Here is a 26,363-nt window from a genome sequence, read left to right as displayed (position 1 = left end):
GAGTGAAATACAAATGTCAAAGCAGCTGTTTGGATTCTGTGTCTCGCCTTTACGTGATTACTGGCAATCTACTGCTTTGGGTCTGCTCTCAACAGCATGCAGTTTCTCTTCTTGATTAAATTTGTGAATAATTAATTAAATATAGTTCCAATCATTTTAGCTCACAAATAAGCTAGATTTTATGTGGTTTCTGATGTAATCCTAGTCTCTATCTGTCATAAAATGCATCTCACCAAAATCTGAGTTGTTTACAGCCCTTGACTCCGATCTTCCAGTGCGCGACAGATACACGTAACCTTTATATGAGTCACCTCTAATTGAAATCTGTCATGATGCATGCATCTCTTCTCTGATTGACCTCTGTAAAGCACCGCAGGTTGTGTCATACTTCTCATGCGGCATGAGGAAGAGGGTTAAACCTAATCTATAGGAAAATAACAAAGAACTACCATATAAATGATAACTTCTGTGGTCTAGTGATTTACCTTAAGGAAACATAGTTTTAAATTGAACTGATTTAGAAGAAGATCATTTAGTTCAATAATCTGAAATAAACTATGCAGATGTAGGAGTGCCATTTTTTTCTTAAAAAGCAAACACTCAACTGAAATGCTCAACACTTTCTAAATTTCCAGGAGTGTTTCGTTCCATGAGAAGTAGGGATATTTCCACTCTTGCTTTTAAGATATAGAAGTATTAAAGTTATCAATAAAAGTCTCTGAAACATTAATGCAAATGCTGAACAATTATTTTTCTCCACAGAATAAATAATGTCTGATTTTCATTAAGCTCTTTTTAATAGCCAAGTTAAATAAATAACCCCTTTGCTATCATTCATTAGCGCACTCGCTTCAGCAGCTCCTTTGCAGTAAAGCAGTAAATTTACCAGATTCTCTGCACGCAGCGGTGACTTTGTTCGGGCACGTCAGGGAGCAGCAAGGGCCCGGCTGCTCCACTGAAGAGGGTGAGCTGAGAACAGGCAGAGCAGTGATGAAGGCACAGCCCCACTGTATCAGGGCAGGGTGGTGAGAGGGACGGGGTCCATCAACAGTCCCAGGCAAGGTGAGGTATGGAGTCAAGTCTGGGTTGAGAGCAGGGATCTCCTCAGGAGAGGCAGGAGATGGGGCTGGAGACAAGCCTACTACAGCGTAGGTGCGAGGTCTATCCAAGAAACCCACAAACCAGGACAGCCTGTCTCCTCCCTTCCTGCGCTCCTTACTAGGTGATGGTGACCGGATTAAGACAACAGCCTAAAACAAGGATATCACGTAGCCTCAGTTTTAGTGGCTCAAGAGATTGTTGCACGCTTCTCTTAAAGAGAACATAATTTTAAAGAGTTCCTTTGAAGAAGACCTTTTGGTTATATTGAATTGCCGATATATACAGTCCTGAAACCCAACAATAAGCAATACAAAGAAGAAATTCAGCCAGAGTTTCTCAATCCCTTCCTTTGCCAGGGCTTGTGTATGCAGACTTGCCAATGTGCAGATCATCGGGGACAGAGTAAAGGTCTGACACTGATTGCTAAATTAAAGGTCTCATCACTAAATACATTTAACTTATGAAGAAATTAACAGCTTTCCTTGAAAATTCTCAGAAAATTAAATTTTTACTCAAAGAGTAAGTGCAGTAATTCGGGTATGATTTGGTGCATTCTTTATACATAATAAATAGGATGAATCACTGCAAAACTGAGTGCAAAACTATGCAGTTTCAACCAGAAAGCTCCCATTTTCATGCTGATAATAAAAGCTGTATCACATTATGCCTAATCACAGCAGGCCAGAGGACTCCTGTGTGCACAGTTTAATAGCAATATAGAAAACAGCCAGGAAATTATCACTAGATTAATTGTATGTATAAGAAACCAGACTGTGGAGTGCTATAGTATGGGTAACATGGTCTTTCAGCTAAGCCTGAGCTCATGAGCTACTCTTGTGCCCTTTTGTTTTCTAAAGAAGAAGGAAATGCTGGATAGACGACGTGGCTTGTGGCGTGGCTTCCCCTCCTGAGTTACCAGCAGTGTATTTGTACTTCTCTAAAGCATGAGAAGTAAAATGTAAGCTGAAACACAATAGTAGTCTCTCCCCTATGCTGTGAAGAAGTCATTACAATGCAATTTTGCTCAGTGACACTAGAAATACACAGCTGTAATGTGTCTATCTCTGCTTTATGTCTTTTAAGCCTCAACTTGCCTCCATCAGGTCCTATTATACAGTCCCTGATCATGTTGCACTTCAAGGGTGCAGAGAGAGGTGCTAGAAATCCCCAGGTAAATAGTCAGGGAATAACCTGTTTCCACATTCCCTTTGTGCTGTCAGTTAGTGTTTATGCACTGGAGGGGAAAAAAAAAAAAGTCTATGCCCTTCTTAAAAGAACTATTCCTGTTTAAATACTCTTGTGAAAGTTTTCATTATCCACAGAATGGCTAATCCCTTTCCAAATGCTATTCAAGCTCTTGGCTTTTATTATCTAACTCACAAAGAAACAAATGACATTATAATTATAATTCAGGGAAGCCAGCTCAGATACTGCAGTTCTATCAAGATCCTCAGTTTTAGCCAAGAGGGACACTGTGAAAACCGAGAGCTGAGGAATATTTTTTAAAGAAATGCAAAGGATCTGCGTTCTTGTATTCGTACTTTTTGCTTTTTACTCAAATTATAAAGCTGGACATGGTTCAAAAACTGTTACCTCCTTCTCAAAACTGGTGTCTCTAATGCTGTTTTAGCTGACGGGTGTCTCAACAGAAATTTTTGTAGTAGATATGTAAATATGCGAGCATGAATAGTGCAACAAAAGTTTAACAGAGCAATACACAAAACAAGAACAGTGCCGGTTATTAAGGTAGAACTAATATAAGAATATGTAAGTCTCTGAAAAAGCACGCAAAAAAGGCCAGCGTCTTGTAAAATATCTTGTGCCTTTCTCTTACTTGCCCCTTTTTATGTTCTTCCGATTGGCTGTTCCTGTGACAGCCAGGGAAATGCTCAGTGTATTACTTCACAGCAGCAAGAATGTACAAGATCTCTATAATGAATTTAACTGCTATTAAAAAAGAAACTCATTACATTTCATGCCTAACAAGTTTGTATGAGACTGTAGTTACCCCCTTTGCATTATTCTGCATTATATTTAGACAGAGGGACAAAGTAAGATGCAAGGTTTGTAAAGCTCTGGTGGGGATGAATCCCACAACCCTTGTGGTAGGGATTGCCCCTGGGACTCAGTCTTTCGTTGTCTGAAAATGACTCTGTTGGCCAGTGCTGATTGCTTTTCAGCCAGGTTTGCAGCTGGGTTACAGGGCTGCTTTGATGTAGCTTTACTGAGCAAAGTGTCTCCAACTCTAAACCAGAGGTGAACCTGTAATTCAAAGGGAAAAAAGAAGTCTACACCACTTTTATGTTCATTTTGCAGTTCACGGTGAGAAGTCATTCTTATTTTCCAAGCTCCTAGAGTGCTAAGCTGCGAAAATGGGCCTTCAGTAATTTCCTTTTAATTGGGAGCCCAGCAGTACAAAGATGGCACAGGCTGGGTTATATTTTGAAATAGCCTGCTGCAGCTAGCGCCGTGGCAATAATTGAGTCTAGGTGTGACTAAAGCATAATCCATCTAATGGCAATAATAGGTGCCAAAGTCTGGTGTTCTTTCATAGGTGATAAAAGGATAATTTAACACATGCTATATCTAATTCTTTTTTTCAGTGGGTAACACCAGACCAGGGTTTCAGTTCCTCCTTTAGTTAACTATTATAGGACTCACCAATAACTTTGAGTTTTATTGCTGCCAACTTACTTTTTCTAAGCTTTGTCCAACCTACTTTTTTTCAGTTTTTTATGACTTTAAGAAATTCTCAGTTATATGAGCAGATTTTTGGAAACAGTTGCTAACATGAATGTGAATTATACAGTTGCAGGTTACAGTTTGAAAATGTACTCCCTCAGTCAAAATTTTCCTTGTGCTCCTTGGCCCTTTTTACTGGCACCTTCCCCCAGCTGTCCTATCAAAACACCACAGTTAAAACTGGAGGGCCCATTCAGGAACCGAACATCCACATCTATGCCATTTCAAATAACCTGAGTAACTGGAACATCCTTCTGGGACTGGGAGATACGGACAGGACTATGTGAGCCTTATTCCTTTGTGAAGGATCTACCAGGAGGTCTAAAATGACATCAGATGCCTGTGTTTAGGCATCTAAATTGCTTCCTTGGTGCCTTTGTTTTGGGATCCTAAAGAGGGATGCCTGGGGAGTTACACGTATGGTATTGACTCCAGTAGGACTCATGGACTCTCCAAGTCAAGCCACGAGGACTACAACCACTGAAAGACCTGTGTGGTGTATAGATGCCTCCGTTCAATCTCGCAGTCCTTAGAGCCTGTCCTCAACTGTAGTCCTGCCCATGCTGCTTTGGTTCAGGAAGCAAGAAAATGCTCAGTCTGGACTTGGGCTAAGTTGCCTTAGACTTCGTAATTCTGTGATCCCTGTTCACATAGCTCATGCCCACACCCCATCTGTGTGCATACAGGAACTCCCCACCCTTATATTTTTGTTAGGACTATCTCATTTATGCCTTTAGATCCTGCACGAAACATAAATTTTTATCCAGTGGCATTTTGGCAGTGGGATAATCTCTAACTCTGCTTTCCAACAGCTCTACAGTCTTCCCTGAGAATCCTTGTATTCTGCAGCCTGAGACAAACACTGGTTCCTTGCCAACCCCTTTCTGATCTCTCCCCCTCTGTCTTCCTTTTGCTTTTCCCTCTGCAGTTCCCTCCGGCCACTACCATTTGCTGTTTCTTCCCTGAAGCAGATGCATAGCCTGTCTTCTTGGGAAGCATCTGGCAGTGGATCTCAGGAATATTTCTCTTCTCCTGTGGGAACAGCTGGGATGAGTGTTTAGCTAATCCCACTCTTCTTGTAGCTCTACTTTGTCCAGTAACTCATTACTTAGCATAGACAGCCCAGATATGGAATAGGCAGGAGCAGCTCCCCTCAACGCCTCACAGTCTTTGGGTCTCCAACTACCACCTCCCTGATACAGGGCTGCAGAGTTTTCTGAGATAGGATTTTTTGATTCTTTCCAGCTGAAACTGTTCCTCTCCGTGTGAACTAAGTGCTCAGTGACTATGAGTGAATATTCATCCTGAATACAATGAGAGAAGCAATCGGAGCATGACTTCAGCAGCTGCAGGACTCTACTGGGAAAAAAAAAGGTTCCTGCTCCGATAAGTGATCATAGTGAGAATGTTTATAATTTTGAGTATTCATAAAAGATTCTTATGATAAAGAATATATATAAGATGGGCGTTCCATCTGGCATGCTCACTGTGCACCTTCAGTATCTTTTTAATGTAGACTTTATGGATATCATTTTACTATAACGCAGAATCACAGTATCACGGAATAGCTGCGGTAGGAAAGGACCTCTGGAGATCATCTTGTCCAGCTGTATTATGTGCCACTGAGGCACATCTACACCAGTAGGTGCAGGGAAAGTCTTGGCCCCCCTTTGCACTGTGGATGGGCTGAAAAACCTGAGCTGGCAGCACATGCGGCAACACTAGTACCAGGAGAGCTGAGGGGCACAGTGTGAAACATAAGCTACCACAAACGCCCCCACTCCTGGAGAGTAGCACAGGTGTATAGGTACCACGCAGTACCCGCGTGGTTATACTGCTTCGACATCTCAGCTGAAGGGTCAGCACAGGCTGCAATGTTAGATTCATTGGCTTAGATATTTACTGGTTTGTGGGTCTCTCTGGAGCTCTCTCTTACTTTGTAAATGTGCTTAATCTTTCAGCCATGGGTTGCGTTAAACATTCTTCATGGGAGGGACTGCTGCTGCTCCCTCTGCTTGAAAGGATCCATATTAAGTTAAAACTAAAGACTTTGTCCAAGTGATTGATTGAAAACAAAGTCGGTGAAGCTTAGAGTCTGATCATACAGCATCTAAAAGATACTTTTGGTATTATAAAGGATCTTAATGTTACATAAGAACAGAGTAGAATAATTTTTTGCATTGCAGGAATTAGTAGGAGGAATTCTGTATTCTAGGTTATGCTGGTAAATACTTCATTTTGGCCCCTGAAATATAGGAATAAAAAAAATTGTTGATAAAAATAATTTAAAAAATTCGTCAAGAATTTAGGCTGAAATCTATGTGGTAAATTTCTGTCCCCACGTGATTCGGAGATTTTTACTTATTAAAGCATACAGTGTTGACTAAATTAGAAGAGAAAATATACAAAATTCAATAGTTCAGCAAGTTTTATATTTGTTTGAATCAAAACTATCTGTAAAGAATATGAAAGTAAAGATACTTTTTCAGAGAGGCAACATGCCACAGCAGCATGATCCTTGCTCAATTATAGTGATTCATGGTAGACAAACCCTATACTTTTAAGCAGCAAATGTTGACTTAATTTCCTCAGCATTCCTGAAAACCAAGCCTCAGTGGGATGCATGTGTAATATTACGCATTTCTGTATTTGCTGTTGGATACTTCCATGGCTTTCTAAATTTTCACCTGCATTGCTATGGAGACCACTAAAATTTTATCATCATTGCTGAAGGAAATACACACCACCACCTTAGCCTGAAGAGCTTAAATAATTTTGCTTTTGCACACTATTTGGTCCAAAACCTGGTTAACGCTGTCAACTTAAAATCACCCCTACTGGGGAATTTTGCTGGAAGTCAAATGTGATTTATTACTTAAACTTCATTACTATGCTGATTATTCACAGCAGTAAAAAATTATACCTAGCATGATGTGAAATATTTAGTTTTAGAACTCTGCCCATAAGGAAACAGAAAGATATGATCTACTGTAATACCAAAGAGTCTTTTAATCTGTAGAGATTTTACCAGGCCGGGATTCTATGTAGTCCTCTGAGATTCTTGCTGTTAGCAACAAGAAAATCCTCTGAGCCAACTAAATGGCCTCTCTGTGCCCTAAGTTCCCTGTCTATAAACAAGAAAGGATTCAGGCCTCTTCTTCTGTGACTGCTTGAAGTCTGCAAGTGAAAAACAATTTATAAAAAAACATTTTTAAAGTGGAACTCATAAGCTCTGTGTCACTCTTAGTCCTCGAAACTTAGACTCTTGCAACTATTCTGAGAAAAGTGAAGGTTCACACTCCTCAAGGAGTTTGCCCTAGGCAGCGGCAATGGGAAGGGATCTCCTCTGTCTGCAAGTCTGAGGGTTGTGCATACGTGGGTGTGCACATACGCACTCACTTGTGCTCTTCACTCCTAGGAGGAGACCACTTCGTTGCATTTCTCTTCTCTGAAAAGCCTTGTAGTTTAACAGAGGAGACAAACCACACACAAAAGGGAGATGAAGGTGATGGGTAAAAAAGCTTGAGATTGTCCCTTATAAAAAGACACCTTTGAAAAGTGCTGAGGAAGCTGCTGGAAATCTAACATCTGATTGAGTTCTTTGTTCCCTTGAGCAGGAAGAAGCAGCAGATGTGCTCTCTTTGTAGCTCTGCACTGCATGGGGTTTCACAGAGCTTCTCTTGTACTTAAAGTCTACATCTGATAGAGCAGTCAGCAATGTCATTTGTCTACATGACTGCCTGCATGCAATTCCACGGACAGTGATTTTTGTCTTTTTTCCTATTGCCTTTATTGATTGTCTGCTGCTATCATGCTATCTTGTGACATGTCTTGAATCCTCCAAAACCAGCGTGGAACAAATTGTTCAGAATGAGCCACATTTAAGCTGGTAGCACTTCTGGATTATTGTTTTTTTCACCTTGTTGGCCCACCACAACAAAACACTCAGAACTTGCAATTCACTTACAAATGATCCTCACGTAAATGGAGAAGTATCCAAATCTGAAAGGTCACTCATCCTTGAAATCAGCACAATTGATTTTATATAGCTTGCTTTCAAAAACCACTTTTGTATTCCTGAGACAAGACGTGATACACTTGCTCTCTGAAGCTGCTACCTTAAATAATAGTGCTCAGCGAATAGATTTGTAAACCAGCATTTCATACACTGAAACATTGGTTACAAGTAATGCAATATGTCATTGCAAACACAGCAAATCTCCCGACATATATCACTGAAAGTTGTCCTGTACAGAAATAAGGAAAGAAATGTCTAGGCATTTATTTTCTTAGTATCACATATTGCATAAAACTTTGTCCTCCTGTGCTAAGTAGAGTACTGATGGAGAACAGAATATAAAAGACTGACTGTTGACAAAAAAAAAAAGAAAAAAAAAGAAAAAAAGAAAAAAAAAGAAAAAAAAAAGAAAAAAACATGACCCAAACTCATCACTTCATACACTGATTTATATGTTTTATGCACAATGATTTGTGTAAAGATTATATAAATCAGAATTTTGACTGACTAGATATATGAGTTGTGGCATAGCTCCATTTGCTGATAAGAACATGCCTGTTGCATTTTGATGTGCCGTTTTTAACTGCGGTGTTTTTGTAGACAAGGCGATCAACCCATAAGGTTGATCTAAGGGTCAATTAATGTCTAAGGGTAAATTAAAAAAAAAGAAAAAAGGTAGGCTTGTACACCTGAAAGCTTTCCTACTTTTATCAGTTCTACTTGTTAGCCTAAAAAGATACTTTTCTACTAAACTTGTTTCCCGTTTGTGTTTATTAATTGAATTTTCTCTTTTTTGCAAATACTTTCTGAATGTTGTATTTGCTAAATGTTTACTTTTTTATAATTCCTTCCAGTTTAACATAGTAGAGAGAGTGAGAAAAATGAGATTAAGAGAAGAGATGAAATTAAGAGAACCTGCTTTAAAAGCTCAAGAATTTTCTGAAAATAAATGTTTGTGATCTTCCCCTACTAGTCAGAGATGGTGAATATTACTTACCCCGTAGGGGAATGATTTAGATAACTAAAGCTGAAATAACTTTATAGAATATTCAGCCAAATTCTTACTGGTTTAAGAGAGTGCTACCTCATTTACCTGAGAGCTGTTTTACTTATTTTCACAATAAAAAGTAGCATAACATAGAAAAACACTTACCGATGGAGGAATGCTAATGTAAGGTAAAGTGTCCGACTGCTGCTGGCAAACAATCAGCCACTCAGTAGGAGTGGTTGGAGCGTGGGCTGCTGGCTAGGTTAATTTTTCTAGTGGTAGCGCCAAGTTGCCAATTTGTTATGATTACATAGCCCTTCTCCTCTCAGGACCAGTGTACATTTTCTTGGAGTTTCGCAATTAGATTGTTTTCCCATTAGTGGAAGCATAGATTTACAGTTAACGCAGCTACTAAACTAAACAGACATCTATTAAATCCCTCCCCCACCTTGTGGATTAAACAAAAAGGCCAAAATTTTGAACAGTGGGTCAATTTTCCGTGTGGTGGGCTAAACATTGGCAAATGTTGAATTCTTGGGAAGTTCAACCAAAATCACCTGGAAGTTTGGAGGCTTAGCCCTTGAAAGAATAGTCAGAATGATGGCATTACAGGTAGGGATGTGAAAATAAATAAATATGTGGGGCAGGTTTCTTCAAATGTAAAATGAGTACAAGTGCAGGACATCCCCTCTCCGTCATTTCCTTCGTCATCCCCAAGTAAAACCCTTTCAATGTTCATTCAAGTTTCAGTGCTCCGTTCAAGTTGCAGCCCTACCCTGCTGATTATCCTCTGCTCCTCCACCACGTTCCAGTGGGTTCCTGCTGCAGTGGTAATACTAGCAACAGCAATATGAGCTATCTTTTCTTTTTTCTTTAAATAACATGCTAAATGTTGCTGTAACTCCTCATAGGGTGAGCACCGATCACAGTTTCTGCTTAAGAATCCAGTTGGAGTAGACACCAAAGGTACTCATTCAGTGACTGATACCAGCAGTTACCCCAGGGATGAGTTCGATTCTTATTTTCCACAACATTAGTTGTCTCTACTGAAGAGAAACATCTCTAATTATCCAAAGCACAAAGCAATGGCAGAATATTTTTTTTCCATATATGCATAGCTACATATCATATATATATTCACATACAGTAATACACCACAGAGTGGTCATGCAAAGCTTCTTCTCCATTACCTTACGCTGTTATATATACACAGCCAGGGTAGTATCAGAAAGTTCTACATGTAATCTTTACAAACATTTTTGCTTGGTTAGTTGGATTTATATGGGATGGATGGTATGGGAACTTGATTTTCTATTAAAACACAACGTGATAATTGTGGATTAATTCTGTTCACCCGAGTGTGGAAGAGCAATCTTTCTTTGAAAGTTTAATCAAGTAAATTCTTACCATTGCAATCCCAAAATATGTATCAATGAAAAACTTCGAGCTCTTTTTGTCTTGAAGGAGTTAATAACCCCACCATCCAAAACCCAAGAGCTATTTATTTCCTATAGCACTCAGTGTTTTTACTGAGCAGTTTCTCAGAGTTTTCCAGAGTTTATCAGTTTTCCAGAAGTTGTAAGGTTGTTGTAAGGGCATAGATCACCTGAATAGGACTTTAAATGCTGTACATGGCTGCCTCTACTGCCTGTCTCTCTCATCCTCATGGCCAGAACATTTCGTTAGTGAGAAATGCTCACTGCTACAGTACTAACTTGCCAATTTGTGCTGGTTTTACAGAATCTTTCCTGCATCTTCAGTCATATCCTTGGCTAGACCCTCCGATCCGTAGTTGGGTCTGTCCTTAACTGACTGTTAAGACTGGCAGCTGCTGGCCAAAAGAAACATCTTTTCTCCTAGTTTAGGGTGTCCAACTGTCTTTAGCTTCACCAGACAACGCTATCCTTCCTCTTGTGAGGGAGCCTAACCATAGAGAGGTGGTTTTTTCTGATCTGTTGCTGCTGGATCTGAGCAGATGATTTTGGTGAGCCCTTACTATGGAGAAATCCTACAAGTTTATTTCAGGGAGGATAAAAGCCTGAAGTTATGCAGACATGGAACAAGGTTACTATCACACAGCAAAGAATTCATGAGAGAAGAAAATCTTTTCACTGCTTTACTTTGGAGCCACCCTTTAGGACTCTTATGGCAAAGAGACAGGATTCCATACTTCTGTGGAAAATTCCACTCCTGTAATAATTTTGCATTATTTTTATAATGGTTTTCCCAACAGGTTCAAAACTCAGAAATATTTGTCTTTGTCCCTAATGGCAATGAATGAGGCTCAGAATGGATCTCCACATGAGCAAATAAAAACCAGCAGAATATAATCCTGACTACAATTTAATTGCATAAATTGTATTTTCTCTACTGTGTTACTAATCATGCAAAGGGTTAAATACTTCTCTGTTCCAAAAATATCTGTAATGTATCACTCACTCTTTTTCCCATAAAGTGTTAGAATATTTGATGTGTTATTCGTCTAACACTGCAGGATGCTCTCTCTGCTTATTCTTGGCTGAATGATGCCTTAATTTCTATAATAGTTGCCCTCATGCTCAATATCATCCAACACAGAATTTAAGATTATCAAAGTTATTTTTTTAAAATTATGTTTATTACATAATATCTTGGCAGATAAGTACAGAAAATGAAATTATCTTACTTCACTTTATCAACCTCTTTCCTCTCAAATCAGACGTATTCCTTATTTAAATTTTCTAGACTATTAAGGATTCTTCTGAACATGGAAACTGGAACCTTTTGAAGTTCTCAGACTACCTTCTCTAGTAAAAAGGAATTAGAAATTATTTTAATCGGTGTCATGGTTCAATCCCAGCTAGCAACGAGAACCAGGCAGCCACTCACTCAGCCCCCGCTTCTCCCCATCCTCCCTGAAGAGTAGGGGGGAAGAGTTTAATAGAAATTATTAATAATGATGATGATGATGATGATGATGATGATGATGATGATGATGATGACAGAGGTCACTCTCATGGCCTGGTGAATTGGCATCATCCTGAGCAGTGATTGCTGATTCCCACCCAGCCCCAGGCCAACCCCCATTTATATACTGAGCATGACATCTGTGGTATGGAATATTTCATTGGCCATTCCATCGTTATGTCTATTCTTCTATGGGAAGCTGAAAAAAGCCCTTAAATAGTGTAAATATCACTTAGCAACAACTAAACCCAATACTTATTATTGACATTCCTTTCACAGCAATCACTAGAATGAAAATTAACTCTTTCCCAGCTGAAACGAGGACAATTGGCTAGTATTTAATCTGTAGCAGGGTTCTTCTTGAATGAGGAATTGGCCCTGTATCCTGCATAATAAGAGTAAGTCATTTATAAAATTCACAAACAAAATCTGGCATAGCTGTAACAATAATGACAACATATTTAAAAATGTAGAAAATTACGTGCCGTATATAAATCCCACACATTTCAAAATAGTCTTGCTTCCCAACAATTCCAATATAATTTAAAAATGTTCTCATAGACTTTGTGACCAATTTTCCTTAGTTTGTCCATGCAGCAGCACCTTGTGAATGGAATAATAAACTATGAATAAAAAATGTGTTTGAATACCGAATAGAAAATTATAACTATTATTAACATGGTTTTCATAAGCTACATTTGTGCTACCTTAGTAATACATGAAATTTAGAAGCTTCCAAGATTAAGAAAATGCATTCCCAAATTCAATGAAATACCACCTCTGGCCCTCTCTCTTTCTCTCTCTCCGACCCCACGGAAGAATTTCTTCTTTTTAGGAAGTTTGTTACATTTCTTCTCAGTCACTTTAACACAGGACTAGTCCTTAAATTTCTCGAACTGTTAAAATGATGGCAGTATTTACCGCACTTTTCTCCGTCTTACTCCATCCTACTTACTTAAGATAAGTACCTCGTACTATGGATGCCTGTTTCTGTTTGTTCTGCTTGGAAAGTTTGGAAGGACGGTTGTATTACAGAGCTTTAAATGGTGTTTTTCCATGAGAGAAATATATTTTTCCTGGAAAGTTTCTTAGCCACATTTTGAGAGAAGAAATTACAAAACTGAATTAGTGCATAAATCAGAGAAAATATTTATTTACAGACATGTAAAAATTATGTTACAACATTTTAAAGAAAACGGTAATGAACCATCAATCTACTCTACATGGGCAAACCTTGAATGTTTTAATCCTAAATTGCAGTGGCACCTATTGAAAATATGACTGCTTACAAGATTGTAGCTATCTACATAGCTTAAGTACAATGATTTTTCAGAACTAAAAATGGATCTACAGAGAAAACTAAGAAGAATCGCAACAATATGGAATACAAGAGTTTACAAAAGTAAAAATATTTTTTCTTGATCCAAACTTTAAAGCTTTTTAGTAAATATTTTCCATTCATGCAGCCGCACAATTTTGAAACAAATATCTGAAATACACAGAGCATATAGGTCTGTGTAGAAAATGAATTGGTTTAATTCAGGACTGTCCATAAAGGATTCTATAAGACTGTTGACTCTCCAAATTGATTGACAAGATCCTTTATGTTTCCTATTCTTACATATTGCAAGGGATGAGCAATGTTAAAAAACCCACAACTGACAAAACCCATGTAAAACAAGTACAGGTAATGATGGCAAACAACACCGAGCACACCGTGTACATGAAGAGTTGAGAACTATCAAGCTCTGTTGAAGCTACCAGTATCCTCTGTAGTGATTTGAAGCAAACATGCCATTAAGAAACCTTGCCAGTAATTGATTGCACAGCACAACAAGCTTCTGGCTTGCAAATGTAGTGGTGCCTCAGGGTGTTATCAGAGGTGTCTTTTTGTGTTCAAAATATATTCAGGACTTTAACTGTGGTGTGAAAGAGTGTCAACATTATGACGGTGCAATCATTTCTGTGACTATATAATCTAAGGGCAATGATTGGGAAGAATTTGTAAAAATCTAATAGAGTGCTTTCTGTGATTATTATCTCATTTGGAATGGAAGTGGTGAAGAGATGAAAGACCTAGCTGTTTCACATACATAGTTTATTAACACCAACACCAGAACTGATCTTCTTGGACGACGTTCTGCATCTGTAAGTCAGCCAAGAGTTTGCATAATTGAAATGGGCAAAATGCCCATTGAACTGCTAAAGTTTGGAGTGCTTTTTTTTAACTGTCAGCCAAAGATGGAGATCCCAAAATGGCAATTCTTTTTGTGTTTTTACAGTTAAAAATGATCATAACCTATACTAATTGATAGAAAGTGGAGAAATATTTCGCCCTTTGATTTGACCTAATATTTCACTCACATAGAAGTAATATTTTTTGCTGTGCTTCTCTGGGACAGTCAGCCTTGGTGGATTCTGAAGCTGTGATACTTTATGCTCAGGCATCACTACTTATACTATTCTTCCCTTAATTAAGTAGCTAGGTACTACTCAGCACTTAAGTAACCCATTTAACTCCACAGACAATAGCTAAATATAAGATACACAAACATAACTGAGAATGCTATGTTACATAGTCTCCTAGTTAAGTAAATTCCCACTCAGTAATAGGTAATTAGATTCAAATGTATGTTCTTCTTCCAAATGTTTGAAGAGTATCAGTCCTTCCTTGATGACGGTCCTCATGCTGGAAACCTGACTGGAGACCTTGAGCTCCCACCTCCTCATACCCACACTGTTTGAGGTGAGCCTATCATCTCAGAAACTGCTGTTTTTTATAAAACTTGAAAGTTTGATCTATTAAAGAGTCTCTCTGGTACCTTAATTTTTCTATTGCTTTCAGCCTACAGAGAATGATTGAAAAGGCAAAGTAAGGGTTCATCTTTGTGGTGCTGGATGATACCAAATGTCCCTGGCCATGGATATCAGTGGACATCAGGGCTCTGTGCTGCAAACTGGCACACAGCTGGGTCTGAGCTCCATTTGGCTGTGTAAGGTACTTCTTAAATTAATGCCTCTCCCTCACGGGAGGCTGTAGCTATTAAATAATTTTCCCCTGCAATTACTTTAAAGATATGTCTCTTTCTATAGGAGTGTATCTCACATGAGGATGTAGATAAATAAATATTCCTTATTTCATGTCACCTGAAGGGCTAAGAAGACCTAGCTTTGGGATGGTGAACAAGTTGGTACTTTCATATATGCTTTGATACCCTTAATATCTCAGTAACACAAAGAAATAATGCATCCATTCTGTTTGAAAGGAAATATGATTTATTAAGAAATTCTATACTGAGATTCCCCCTACAACATCTGTAATAATTCATTATTCCAACTGCAGGCATTTAGGAGGGCTTTATGTGTTCAGGAGTGGAAAGACTACTGCCAGAAAATAAACGAAAAAGTAATCAGTAGGCTAACTCAGGTTGTCAGATGTTGGCAGTCTATAAGTAATTTACCTGGCTAGACAGGAGACTGACTGTCATGTACACTTTTCAATATGGTAACAACAAACTGCCTTTAGAGACTTGCAGGAACAGCTGTAACAACTGTCTAGTACATGGTATCACAGAGAGTGCTTATCTGAAGAATGGAATTTACGAGAGGATCCAATTTACAGTTTATCAAGGATTCCTCTCTTATTTTGACGTTTTCACTTTTTAGCAGCCATCCCTATTAGTAAACATAATTATTTCTAGTGACGAATATAATAAATAAAATAATGGAAAATACCATACAATGTATTTAATGGTGATCTTGTTTGAATTAAGCTGTAAACAAAGAAGTGCAATATCACCTGACTCTAAATATGGTAAAACAGTAAAACATGCTAATCATAAAAATAGCTTTTAGAAATATACATTTGTATACAGTGTTTCCCACACCTGTTAAATATGTCCTTCATATTATTATGATACAGTACATTGGCCTTTAAGACATCAAAATTAAAAAAATAATACCAATAATTAGCCAGAGAAAAACACATTTACAATCTAAACCATAAAAATCTGACAATTGTACAGCTTAGAACAGATAAGAAATGGAATTTCTAATATTTGAACAATAACGTCCATTTTAATAAGTAAATTGAGTTTTCATACAAATTGAATCAAAGGTGTTGCTAGCCAGTAAGAAACTGCAGTTCACAATTTTCTGTGGGGAAGTCGGAGTTTCTCTTCTCGGCCTTCAGGGGGTTCACACGTGACATCTCATCACTTGATCTGTAGAAACTGAGAAATGAAACGCTCACTTTAGTATGTAGGCACAGAATTTCCTCCAGCAGAATCTCAAAAGGAAGCCAAGACGACTGGGAAAAAGAGGGAAGCGGGCTAGGACTTGACTTTTTCATGAATCAGTCAAATACTGACATCTATCAGGCTTTCCCACCTTAAACCGTGGAGAGCCAAAGTCATGTACCTGCGGCAGTCCTAGGTTAGACTGCATGGCCCAAAATAACCACAGTGAATCAAACAAGAGCTGCTGAGGCTGAAGTATACTTCCCCTCAATACTGCTATGTGAACAACTGCTGAATAATTTCTATTTTAGCAGCAGAAAATAGAGGAATGTATCTTAGCTGCTTTGCAATTAAATACTTTATTTACGTAATAGCATTCAATCTAATAAACTGCATGTAGGATTCTTTGCTTTGATCCCATTGCACTATTTATATACCTTATTCCAGACCATTTGCATTGACTCTGTGCTTTCAATGATGCTTACAGTTACCAGATTGATGGATCTTTTCTCAGTGAGTCTTTCTCAGTCTCTCTTTTGACATTGTCTATTTTATTACTGTTCTTGTGTACCTGCTGTAGGCTTTAATTCCATATCCTTTGATTTCTTTCATTGTTTTACCAGTCACAGTGTGAAATAACAAAAATCCAGTGTCTTCTGACACTTTTGAAAGTCGTTCTTCCAGCAGAGGCTGGAGGCAGGTTGCATCTAGAAATCTGAGAGTCCTTCCTGCTATTTAACCCATGAATGCTACCAGCTTCAACTAGGCATTCAGTGATGCCGCAGGGGAGCATAAGACATACCAGCTCCACCTACCCACAGAAAAACTGACAACACTTTCCCGATCACATCTGTTTGGAAAAGTGACAGTAGAAAATGTTAACAGAAATAGATCGTTTCTTTTTTTAAGTGAAATTTTCAACAGAAGGGGTTTTTTTTCACTTTTGACAGGAAAAATATCTTTCAGCCAATTTCTTCCTTTTTTTTTTTTTTTTTTTTTGTTTTGTTTTCTCGTTTTCTGTAACTGAAACAGAAATCAGCTGACGAACCCTGGTGCACTTCTGGCCAAAACCTGAAAATTTTCCAGGTGTTCTTTTCAGCCAATTTCCCCCTCCTTCACTGACTTCTAAGTCTGCCTTTTCCTTCCCCAGAAAAAAAAGGGATGATTTCCATTAAAATTTCCATTTATTGAAAAACTGCATTTCCAATGAAAAAGGTTTTATCAGAATCATCACAGTCTCTGCAGGACTGGCCTTCTGTCCCGTGAAGCAGCCAGACATCAGATTTCTCCCTCATTGCAAAGGGAGCACCAGATTTCTGGTTGTACTCTTCACAGGTAACCAGGATTAGGGAGAGAAACTCATGTGAGAGATCCCAGAACTTTCTTCTTTTAGTCAAAAGATCCTGAAACTTGCACTGAGAAAAACTTCATCTTGCCTATTTTTAACTCCTGAAAAAGATTTTAGAATTTTCCCCTTAAGTCTAGGAGGCCTAATGGTTTTTAAGTAGCTATTCATCTTACAACAAGTAAAAAAAAACCCATTGTACATCCTATTAACTCCAGAGAGAGTTTCTCTCTTCTAGCCTTTTCTTCACCTATGCTTTGCTGTTCCATTATGCTATTATAAAAAGCAATAATTATGCAAGTAAGGAGAGACAGATTTTCAAGTTATTTATTGAAGCTTTTTCCCTGCCATAAACCTTTCAAGCATTTACCTGTCACCAGCACTAAAAGCTTCATTAGGTTACTATTATGAAGCGTTACTGTGAACCATCTGGATCCAAGTCATCAATGCTGCTTTGCTGTCGTTTAGGAACAATGATAAAAATTTACCAACCCCACCAATACAAAATCTTGTGTTCTTCCTTCAGTACCTGGGCTTGTTATTTGCCTCTTAAGGCAAATAATCTTAAAGGCTGAGAAGAAACTTTAAAATCTGAAATAGTCAAGCTTTTGTTTTCCATAGAATGACAGGAACCCAGGGCTATGATTAGTCTAGTGTAATGCAATACTAATTTTATTCTATTTCTTTCTTCTGAATAGTGTGCAATTTATCAGCTGGCTTTATGGTAGTGCTGATGATATTAAAAAACCTCATGATGACTAATGTTTTTTTTTTAATCTTTTCATTTCCTTCCCGTTATATATATAAAAAGCATCCTGACAGAACAAGGATGAACTGAATTACATTTAAGCCAGCGATATGGATTTCATTTGATGTAGTTCTAACAGAAAACCACTTTAGAAAGCATGATTTGAACATAAAGCATCTTAAGAATTGAATAACCCAACTGAGTTTATAGCTTTGGCAGCTGTAGACAATATCAAAGAAACAGTATATACTGTCCTAATTGCCATCATAACGTCTGAAAAAAAGCTGGAGATAGGTTATGAAATATTTATTAGTTCATTTTCCACCTGAAATTATTTCTGCTGCTTTTTTTTCCCCTATCTGGGTGGCTTTTTGAGCATGAGCTATTGGAAACAGTCATCTTAGGCATAACACCGTACTTCAGTCTTCCAGAAATGCTATTGCTACTGTTATTATAGTTCCAGTGTGATCCTTGTAGCATTTTTATCAGACTCAAATTATACTAGATTCAATTAATTTTAACTTTACACTATTACAATGTATATAACATTGGAAAGCTGACATTAAACACCTCACTAAATGAAAGAACAGTTCTACTTAATGGGCCCCAAACTATAATCACTAAAAATGATGGAGTAAATCAGGTAAAATTCAGTTAAAATCTAGAGAGTTTTCCATCTTGTCTTTTAGAGGTTTAATGGTTTTATCACTTACCTCCCCTCAAAGGCTAGATAATTCCAGTCTTTACATCTGTAGATCTTTAAGAATGCCCTGCATGTAAAGGACAGTTCTTTGTGGGAGAGCCTGGCCATCAGATCACCTGCCAGGTGACCATCTCCTCTAAGCTTTGTTCCTCATAGTCACCAAGCATGATGCAGTTGGAATAGTTTGCACTAAGTATTTCTCCTAAAAGCCCTTTATGAGAAGATGAGCTCAATATAGGGTAAAGACCTGCAGGCATCAGTCTTTTAGAATGAGATGGACCACCCAGATCTCCCCAGCCTCCCCAAGCAGCTGGAAGCTGTAATGGTGACCCCTGCTTCTGCGGCAGGGGGGATGCTGCTGGCTTTCTTAAACCATTCAGGTGGACTTTATTTGTCTGCATGGGTTTTGATCTCTGATAGCTGGATCCAAACAGAGGTCAGCTTCTTCCCTGCTCAGGTTCTTCTTCCTTACAGTTCTGAAAAAGCGTAAACAGCAGGGATATGTTCCTTGTTACCCATAAATATCTAGGGTCCTTCTCACAGGGTTTATGGGAAAAGTGTTCTTTACCATGCTTATCTTCCAGACCTTGATGTACAGGAATAAATCTTCCTATCTGAGAGGATAAATTCGACATATATCCTTGAGAGGGAGTATTAGGAATGCACCATGACTAAATGCCACAGAAGATGTACATGATTAACATCTTCCCTTGTAGTAAATTAAGAAATTATTCAGAAAAAAGTCCCACAGAATATGGATGTTGCAGAATTTACTCTATGGTTTACTCCATAATAATTATTAGCAACAAGAGCATCCAAGATGTTAATCTGACAAAATGCATCTGTTTTTAAACAATCAATTGGTGGCTCTGAATGTCTTTTGTGATGACATTAATCTTCCCAGAAATTCCCAGAAAATGCAGCTAAACTGTGGATGGATAGATGATGGTGCACATACACATGTGAGCATGAAACACAAAGCCTAAAAACATCCTTCCTCTTCTCCCCTGCCTCTTTTTCCTTGCTGGACAAACCCATTCTCAGGACTGGACTTCCGAGTTTAATAGCTGTACGGGAGGCATCTGAAGCTAATTCTGACCATTGCCTGGTTTCAGGCAAAATCACGTTTCTACCTCTGTGAGGGCCCTGTTGATTTGGAGACTCGATGCCTGACACCTTCCCCAGTTGTTGCTGATGTCTGACTAGGCTTTGGCAGTGGGTTATGTGACTGCCATACATCACTTTCTGCAAAACAACTGCAAGCCCCATGAAAATGCAGTTGCTGCACTGTCCTTGCACTCACCACACTGGTCCTCATACTTGCACTACTGCAATCGTAGCGCGATTGCTTTGATTGCACCTGATGCTCACTCCTGTACTGTGATCTGTGCAACCGAGAATACAGAATCCAGCTCCACCGATGCTACCACTATGTCTTCTACGATGGCATACTCTGTTCTATCTCTAATAATTTTTTCTCATTATGAAAGGTACTTTCTGAACAGCCAAGGAGGTGAGAAACTGAATCTGTTTGCAGAACAGACTTCTTTTAAAAAACTACCCCAATCTTGGCTAGTGATTATTTATCCAGATATTTCCCTAAAATGAGAAAAATCAGAATGCATTGCACAAAGTGTAGTGCAAATTGCCGTTCTGTTTATTTGCTGCATCTAACTCAAGACAACGTCCTTCCTTTCTCTTAAGCAAACAGCTCACACTGAGTGGAAACCCCCGTAATTTATGTTTGTGAGGTACCATGGGGACATGTGCTTCCATTGGCTTTTACACAGCATTCATCATCGTGAATGGAAATCCACAAGCAATGAACAGGGCTTACCAAAGAACCTTGAATTCGTATCAGCTATCACACTGACTCCACAGCTGTGCTCATTTGAAATACACCTTGAATTGTCCTTTGATTTGAAGCATGAAATCTCTGACTAAGTAACAAAGTTATATATGTGATTTAATATAATGCTCCCCTATGAAATGTAAATGCTTAGTTCAGTGGGTGTTAGCAGAGGAATGTGAATGTGTATTACAGGTCATTTATATGTCATTTATAACACTTGTAAAACATGCCAGATAAAAATTATCACACTAAAGCCAAACTTTTTATAATTAGCTACTGATAGAATATTTACTACATATAACACATAGGAGGAATTATACAGTTTGGTAAATATTAATAAAGAATCATTAAAGGAAGCAGTTGCACCTTCTTTAAACCTTTCTTCAAATGATGAAACCTACTCATTATCTTTTGTACTCTGTCAATCATACTTTAATTGCTGAAAATCGTTTTTCTGTTCAGTGAACAGTTTAATTGCTTTGAAGTGTTAGTACTTATGTGAGTACATGTGAGAACGTCTGTTTTACTCATCATTGAAAACAAACTTCTATCTCCTTTGTATTTAAATGCTCTGTTTCACTTGCCTGCATTTGCCTGACCTGCTGGAGAGCAGCTCGGTGGAAAGAGACCTGGGAGTCCTGGTGGACAACAGGATGACCATGAGCCAACAATGTGCCCTCGTGGCCAAGAAGGCCAATGGCATCCTGGAGTGCATCAAGAAGAGTGTGGCCAGTAGGTCAAGGGAGGTCATCCTCCCCCTCTACTCTGCCTTGGTGAGGCTGCATCTGGAGTACTGTGTCCAGTTCTGGGCTCCCAGATTCAAGAAGGCCAGGGAACTGCTGGAGAGGGTGCAGCAAAGGGCTACCACAATGATTAGGGGACTGGAACACCTCTCTTATGAAGAAAGGCTGAGGGATTTGGGTCTTTTCAGTCTGGAAAAAAGACGACTGAGGGGGGACCTTATCAACACTTATAAATACTTAAAGGGTGGGTGTCAGGAGGATGGGGCCAGGATCTTTTCAGTGGTGCCCAGCGACAGGACAAGAGGTAATGGGCACAAACTTGAACATAGGAAGTTCCACCTAAACATGAGGAGGAACTTCTTTACTTTGAGAGTGACAGAGCACTGGAACAGGCTGCCCAGAGAGGTGGTGGAGTCTCCGCCTCTGGAGACATTCAAAACCTGCCTGGATGCGTTCTTGTGCAACCTGCTCTAGGTGACCCTGCTCAGGCAGGGGGGTTGGACTAGATGATCTCCAGAGGTCACTTCCAACCCTACCATTCTGTGATTCTATGATTCTAAAAATCAGTTGTAAGAATGAGATAGCCCTATCAAATACTGATTTTTTCCCTGGACCAACATATATTTTCTTTCTCGGAGTCCTGTGTGGGCAGATTTGTGATGAATACTCTTGGATGTAGTGATGAGGACAGGATCGAATATTTGGAAAGTGCCAGTGAGGAAACGCTGCAATTGAGATGATGGTCAGGTGTGAAGCTGATGGAGCGACTTTGGGATAAGAGTTGCCATGGTCATTTGAGAGCTTTGTAGAGAGGAGCTATGAGGGCAGCAAGGAGGAGGAAGGAAAGACGTGGATCTGTCCACCTCACTTTACTCGGTGGGTTTTCTTCCCACTCTACCACTTTTTGCAGCAAAATCTTCCTCTACAAGGTCCTTTTTAGCTGTAAGAGAAGACTCGGGGACTAGCAGTGCAGTTTCTGGTGACAGTGGGAAGGATCTGAAGCTGGAAGTACTGGTCCTTCTGCAAAGTGTGGGGTGGGATGCAGGATCTCTGAGCAGCAGAACGTGGAAGAGATGAGAGGGTAGGAAGGTGGTGCTTTTGCAGCACTCGCTGCCCTGAAGCCTTCAGCCAGAATACACTCGGAAGGCTACCCCTCAGTGAAGCTGTGCTCCCACCACTCCATTTAATGGTCTCTGTTGGCTGATAAAGCCAAACCAATTGCAGTAAGGCCTCACTGATGCTGTCCAGAGTTCCTTTGGCTCATACCAGTGTGCCTTGAAAGCAACTCAACATCTTCTTGGCTTCCAGTGACAAATACAGCAAAGGGGGAAACATCCCATTTTCCTTTAACCCTGCACATGAGTAGATGTTCATAGTGAATTCACAATGGTATGACTCTCATTGGAGACCACTAGGTGTTTTTTTGCTTCTTGGGATTGGGCCTGTTCCATGACATGCAAGTCTAGTGGGATCCATGGTAAGAATTGTCCTTTATCATTCTGAATGCTATGAAGGAGATGGTTTTAGGATTAAGAGTGCTGTCAAAAAGTTGTAGAATAAAATTCCTACTGAATTAACCTCTGCTCGATCTGAGGAGTAGGAATTCCCCAGTGTGAGGTGGTGGTCTAATTACTATTAATGCTGAAGGCAATCCTTCCTGTCCTACTGATGCCAAGGTTTCAGGTTTGAACACACAGCTTAACATGTAAAGGAACTACTTGTACTCTGAGGACACTCACTATCTCTACACTTTACGTAGTGTATTTTTAAAATATATAAAAGTGGAAGCTTACGAGGAGAACTACCTTAAACTAATTACACAGAAAGCACCTGCTGAACTTTCCCAGTATTGCCAAATTACAGTTTAGATAGGTATCAAAAAAACCCCATGAAGGACAAAGAAACTGTATAAGATCAGGAATGTCCTATCTAACCAACAGCAGATTTTCAGTTACTTGGAGGAAGAAGTTTTACTCAACATAAAGACCAGATGGAGTGAAGTAAAAAGCAAATAAATCGAGCAGGAACAGGGAGGAGAGCTTGCTGGAGAAAGCAGTTGGAAGCATTTAGTGTGAGATTACAGAGATACCGAGAAGCTCAGAGAAAACATGGGAAGGAGGAGGGGGATAAGACTAATAATGTCGCACAATGGTGACAATACTGTACTGAACTAAGACAGTCAATTAAACATACAGGATGTAGAGCTACTTGAAGACGACTGCTATCTGCGAAAGCCTTGGTTTGGGAATGTGATCCAAATGGAAATGACAATAAAAGCTGGTCCTATTTTAAACAGGTTTTGCTGGGTATTTTCCTGCGTAATACTTATTTGAATGCAAAGTGCATAGTAGTGCATAGCATTTTTGTTTTATGAGGATTTCAAGAGACATTCCTTTAAAAATAAAAATTGCAAAGCAAAATGGTGCGGTTGGGGTTACACTGTGGTCTGCAAATGGTGCAGAATCATCTAATAGCTGAGAAAGGGTTAGTATACCTCTGGAAAGAAGAAGCAGAGAAGTATTTAGCCTTTTGATTCCCTGTTTGTTGTGGCTGGGACACAACTTACTTCTTTTGAAAGACTTTATAAAACTGTAGTGTCCTTTTAGAAATCAATAGCAACAACAATTTGGAAACTTCAGATATGCCTATCAGCATAACAGGCTGCCTAAGATGGCATTTGATTAACTTCCAAATCTTCATTTTAGCAGCCTGAGCTTGTTTTATTCTTCACTGATTGCTTTTTTGTTGAAATGGCAATTACAGTTCTATCACCTTCTAAATAACTTCCCTTTTCTGAGGTCTGTAAATGCCTACATACAGATAAATTCAATCTGCCTTTCATGTTTTGGTATTAATCATGCAGAAAATCTTCTTAGTAACACATTTATATTTTCTCAAAAAGCTGAGACCTTTTGGAATAATTGGGTCACTAACTGCAGTGGCTCTGTAATTTCTATTGAAAAAATAAAAACAGATTTAAAATTTGTATCTTTTTATATGGAAAAATAACAACCTTTCGACTTCTCAGTGTTTACCCCTCTTTGCTTGCGTGAAGACTTTCGACAGAAAAATGTTTCCTCTGAGGGTTTTTCTTTCACCATTCTTGGGGCTCAAGCATACTGATAAAGCCTGTGAAATGAGTGTTTTCTAGGGGAACTAAAGCTATTTACTTTCAAAGACTGACACACCAGGAAGGATGTGTGATGCATGGCAATTGCTCGATTTCAGTTAAATCTAAGAATTTGAGGATTAAGCTGATAGGCTCAAATCCATACACAAGCACAAGCCCAATGGCTGGCCTAAGTCATTGTGGAGGATTTCAGCGTCCCAGTGAGCGCCTGGAAAACACCAGTCCCCCCTGCCTGTTCTCTCACCACTTTCCCACTGTGGCTCGTACTGCCACTTTGGTATCTATGCTAGGTTACTATTCTGATGCCTGTTCTCCCAAAACAGCATAGAGGAATGTTGGTTGCAAATAATAAGTGAATCAAACCCAACCCAGCACTTTCCACAAGTCACCCAAAGTCTACTGGAGTCAGATAAAATACAGGGAGAAGAAAGAAGAGCATCACCACCAGAATTTGTGAAAATTACATTGGCAAAAATATTCAGGGGTGGAAATTGAAATCAGTCTGCACATTTGAAGTGTTGAGTTACTTCAATTAAATCGGATGTTTCTTTACAAGCCATGAGTTACAGAAAGAAGCTTGTGATCTTTTTTATAAGCTACCATCACTCCCCTCTGAAAAGGGATCTAGGTTTGCTTCTGGGTGGTAAGCGTTTGTCTGTCCTCGTTTCTGAACTGCAGTCAGAGATTGACTCTATGCTCATAAATTTTAGGCTAGCAAAATCTGTGGAGCTAGTTCTGGTCTACTTAGATAGAATAAACACAACCGGCCACTGGTACTAAATATTAAGATCAATTACATTATACCAGAGAATTATTTGCCTCTGAATCAATTCACAGGTTGCTCGGTTTTTCATTTTTTTAAATTTTCTTTCTTTTTTTTTTTTTTTTTAAGTTGAGCACACAGTTGTGTTTGACATTTGAAGCTGAGCTACTAAAATTAAATATTTTGATGTCTCAGAAACATCAAGCACCATATCTATCTTATTCTTACTCAAAAGCTTAAGATAAACACAAAGCCCTGCCTAAAAAAAAAGAAAAAAAGAAAAAAAAACCACAAAAAATGAAATTAGTGCAAAAATGAATAACGAATACTAAATAACAATAGATCTACTGACCGCGGGTCAACAAACAGCAGAGTCCCCCTCATGCAAAACAGAGAAAACACAGAAGCTACCCTTTCAAAACACAGGTTCACAGGAAGGCAGTGCAAGTGCTTGACAGAAAGCACTTAGACAATCTCTAAAAAACATTCAAACATGTTAAGCAGTAACCAAAAATTCTTTTTCTTGTCAGATATATTACCAAGAAGTCAGCTGTGCTACTGTTTCCAAACAGACTTATCGCCAAACTTCTGTGAGGCTGTAAATCCCACGCGCAAGCCAGTGCTCTGTGTTGACAGGCACTTGCTAAATAAGTGTACTTAGAACTATCCTCGTGCAGCATTGGGCTATAACCAGCCATTGCCTCAGGTTGTCTAGGGCAGTCTAAATACCAGAATTTTGCGACCAGTTCTTACAATGGTTCTCAGAGAATAAAGCAAACAAAAAAACCCCTCCGTTTAATATTTATGCCCATTTATTGTCTTGGAAAAGATGTACCCCATTTAAACTGCCGAAGACAGGTGGTTGTTCTGTGCTCCGTGGGGTTGACAGGGTGTAGATGACGGGCATTTCCTGCTCTTGCGGTATGTGTCCGGGCATTGTGCTGGAAGCTGCTGGCAGGGTTTCAGGGATCACCCTGCTGGGTCTGAAGGGACCTGTCCTGAGTTGCCTTGCATATAGACAGACCTCAAAAAGAGAGGCCATGCTA

The 26,363-nt window shown here is 39.1% G+C and overlaps 1 protein-coding gene across 7 annotated transcripts in view; it reads right to left on the bottom strand.

Moving 5' to 3' along the window:
- Positions 1 to 12,932: 12,932 nt before the first annotated feature.
- RALYL (RALY RNA binding protein like) overlaps positions 12,933 to 26,363 on the bottom strand; it is a 411,166-nt gene continuing 397,735 nt past the window's right edge. For all 7 annotated transcript variants that reach the window (XM_063327131.1, XM_063327132.1, XM_063327126.1 and 4 more), the window contains one exon: positions 12,933 to 16,027. In XM_063327131.1, the coding sequence (XP_063183201.1) occupies positions 16,010 to 16,027 (18 nt within the window). In that variant the 3' untranslated portion in view covers positions 12,933 to 16,009. The remainder of the gene's footprint in view (positions 16,028 to 26,363) is intronic.

This window comes from Chroicocephalus ridibundus, chromosome 2, assembly GCF_963924245.1.
Source record: "Chroicocephalus ridibundus chromosome 2, bChrRid1.1, whole genome shotgun sequence".
Taxonomy (NCBI): Eukaryota; Metazoa; Chordata; class Aves; order Charadriiformes; family Laridae; genus Chroicocephalus; species Chroicocephalus ridibundus.
Note: the sequence above shows the minus strand (reverse complement) of the source record. Positions and strands in the feature narration are given on the sequence as shown.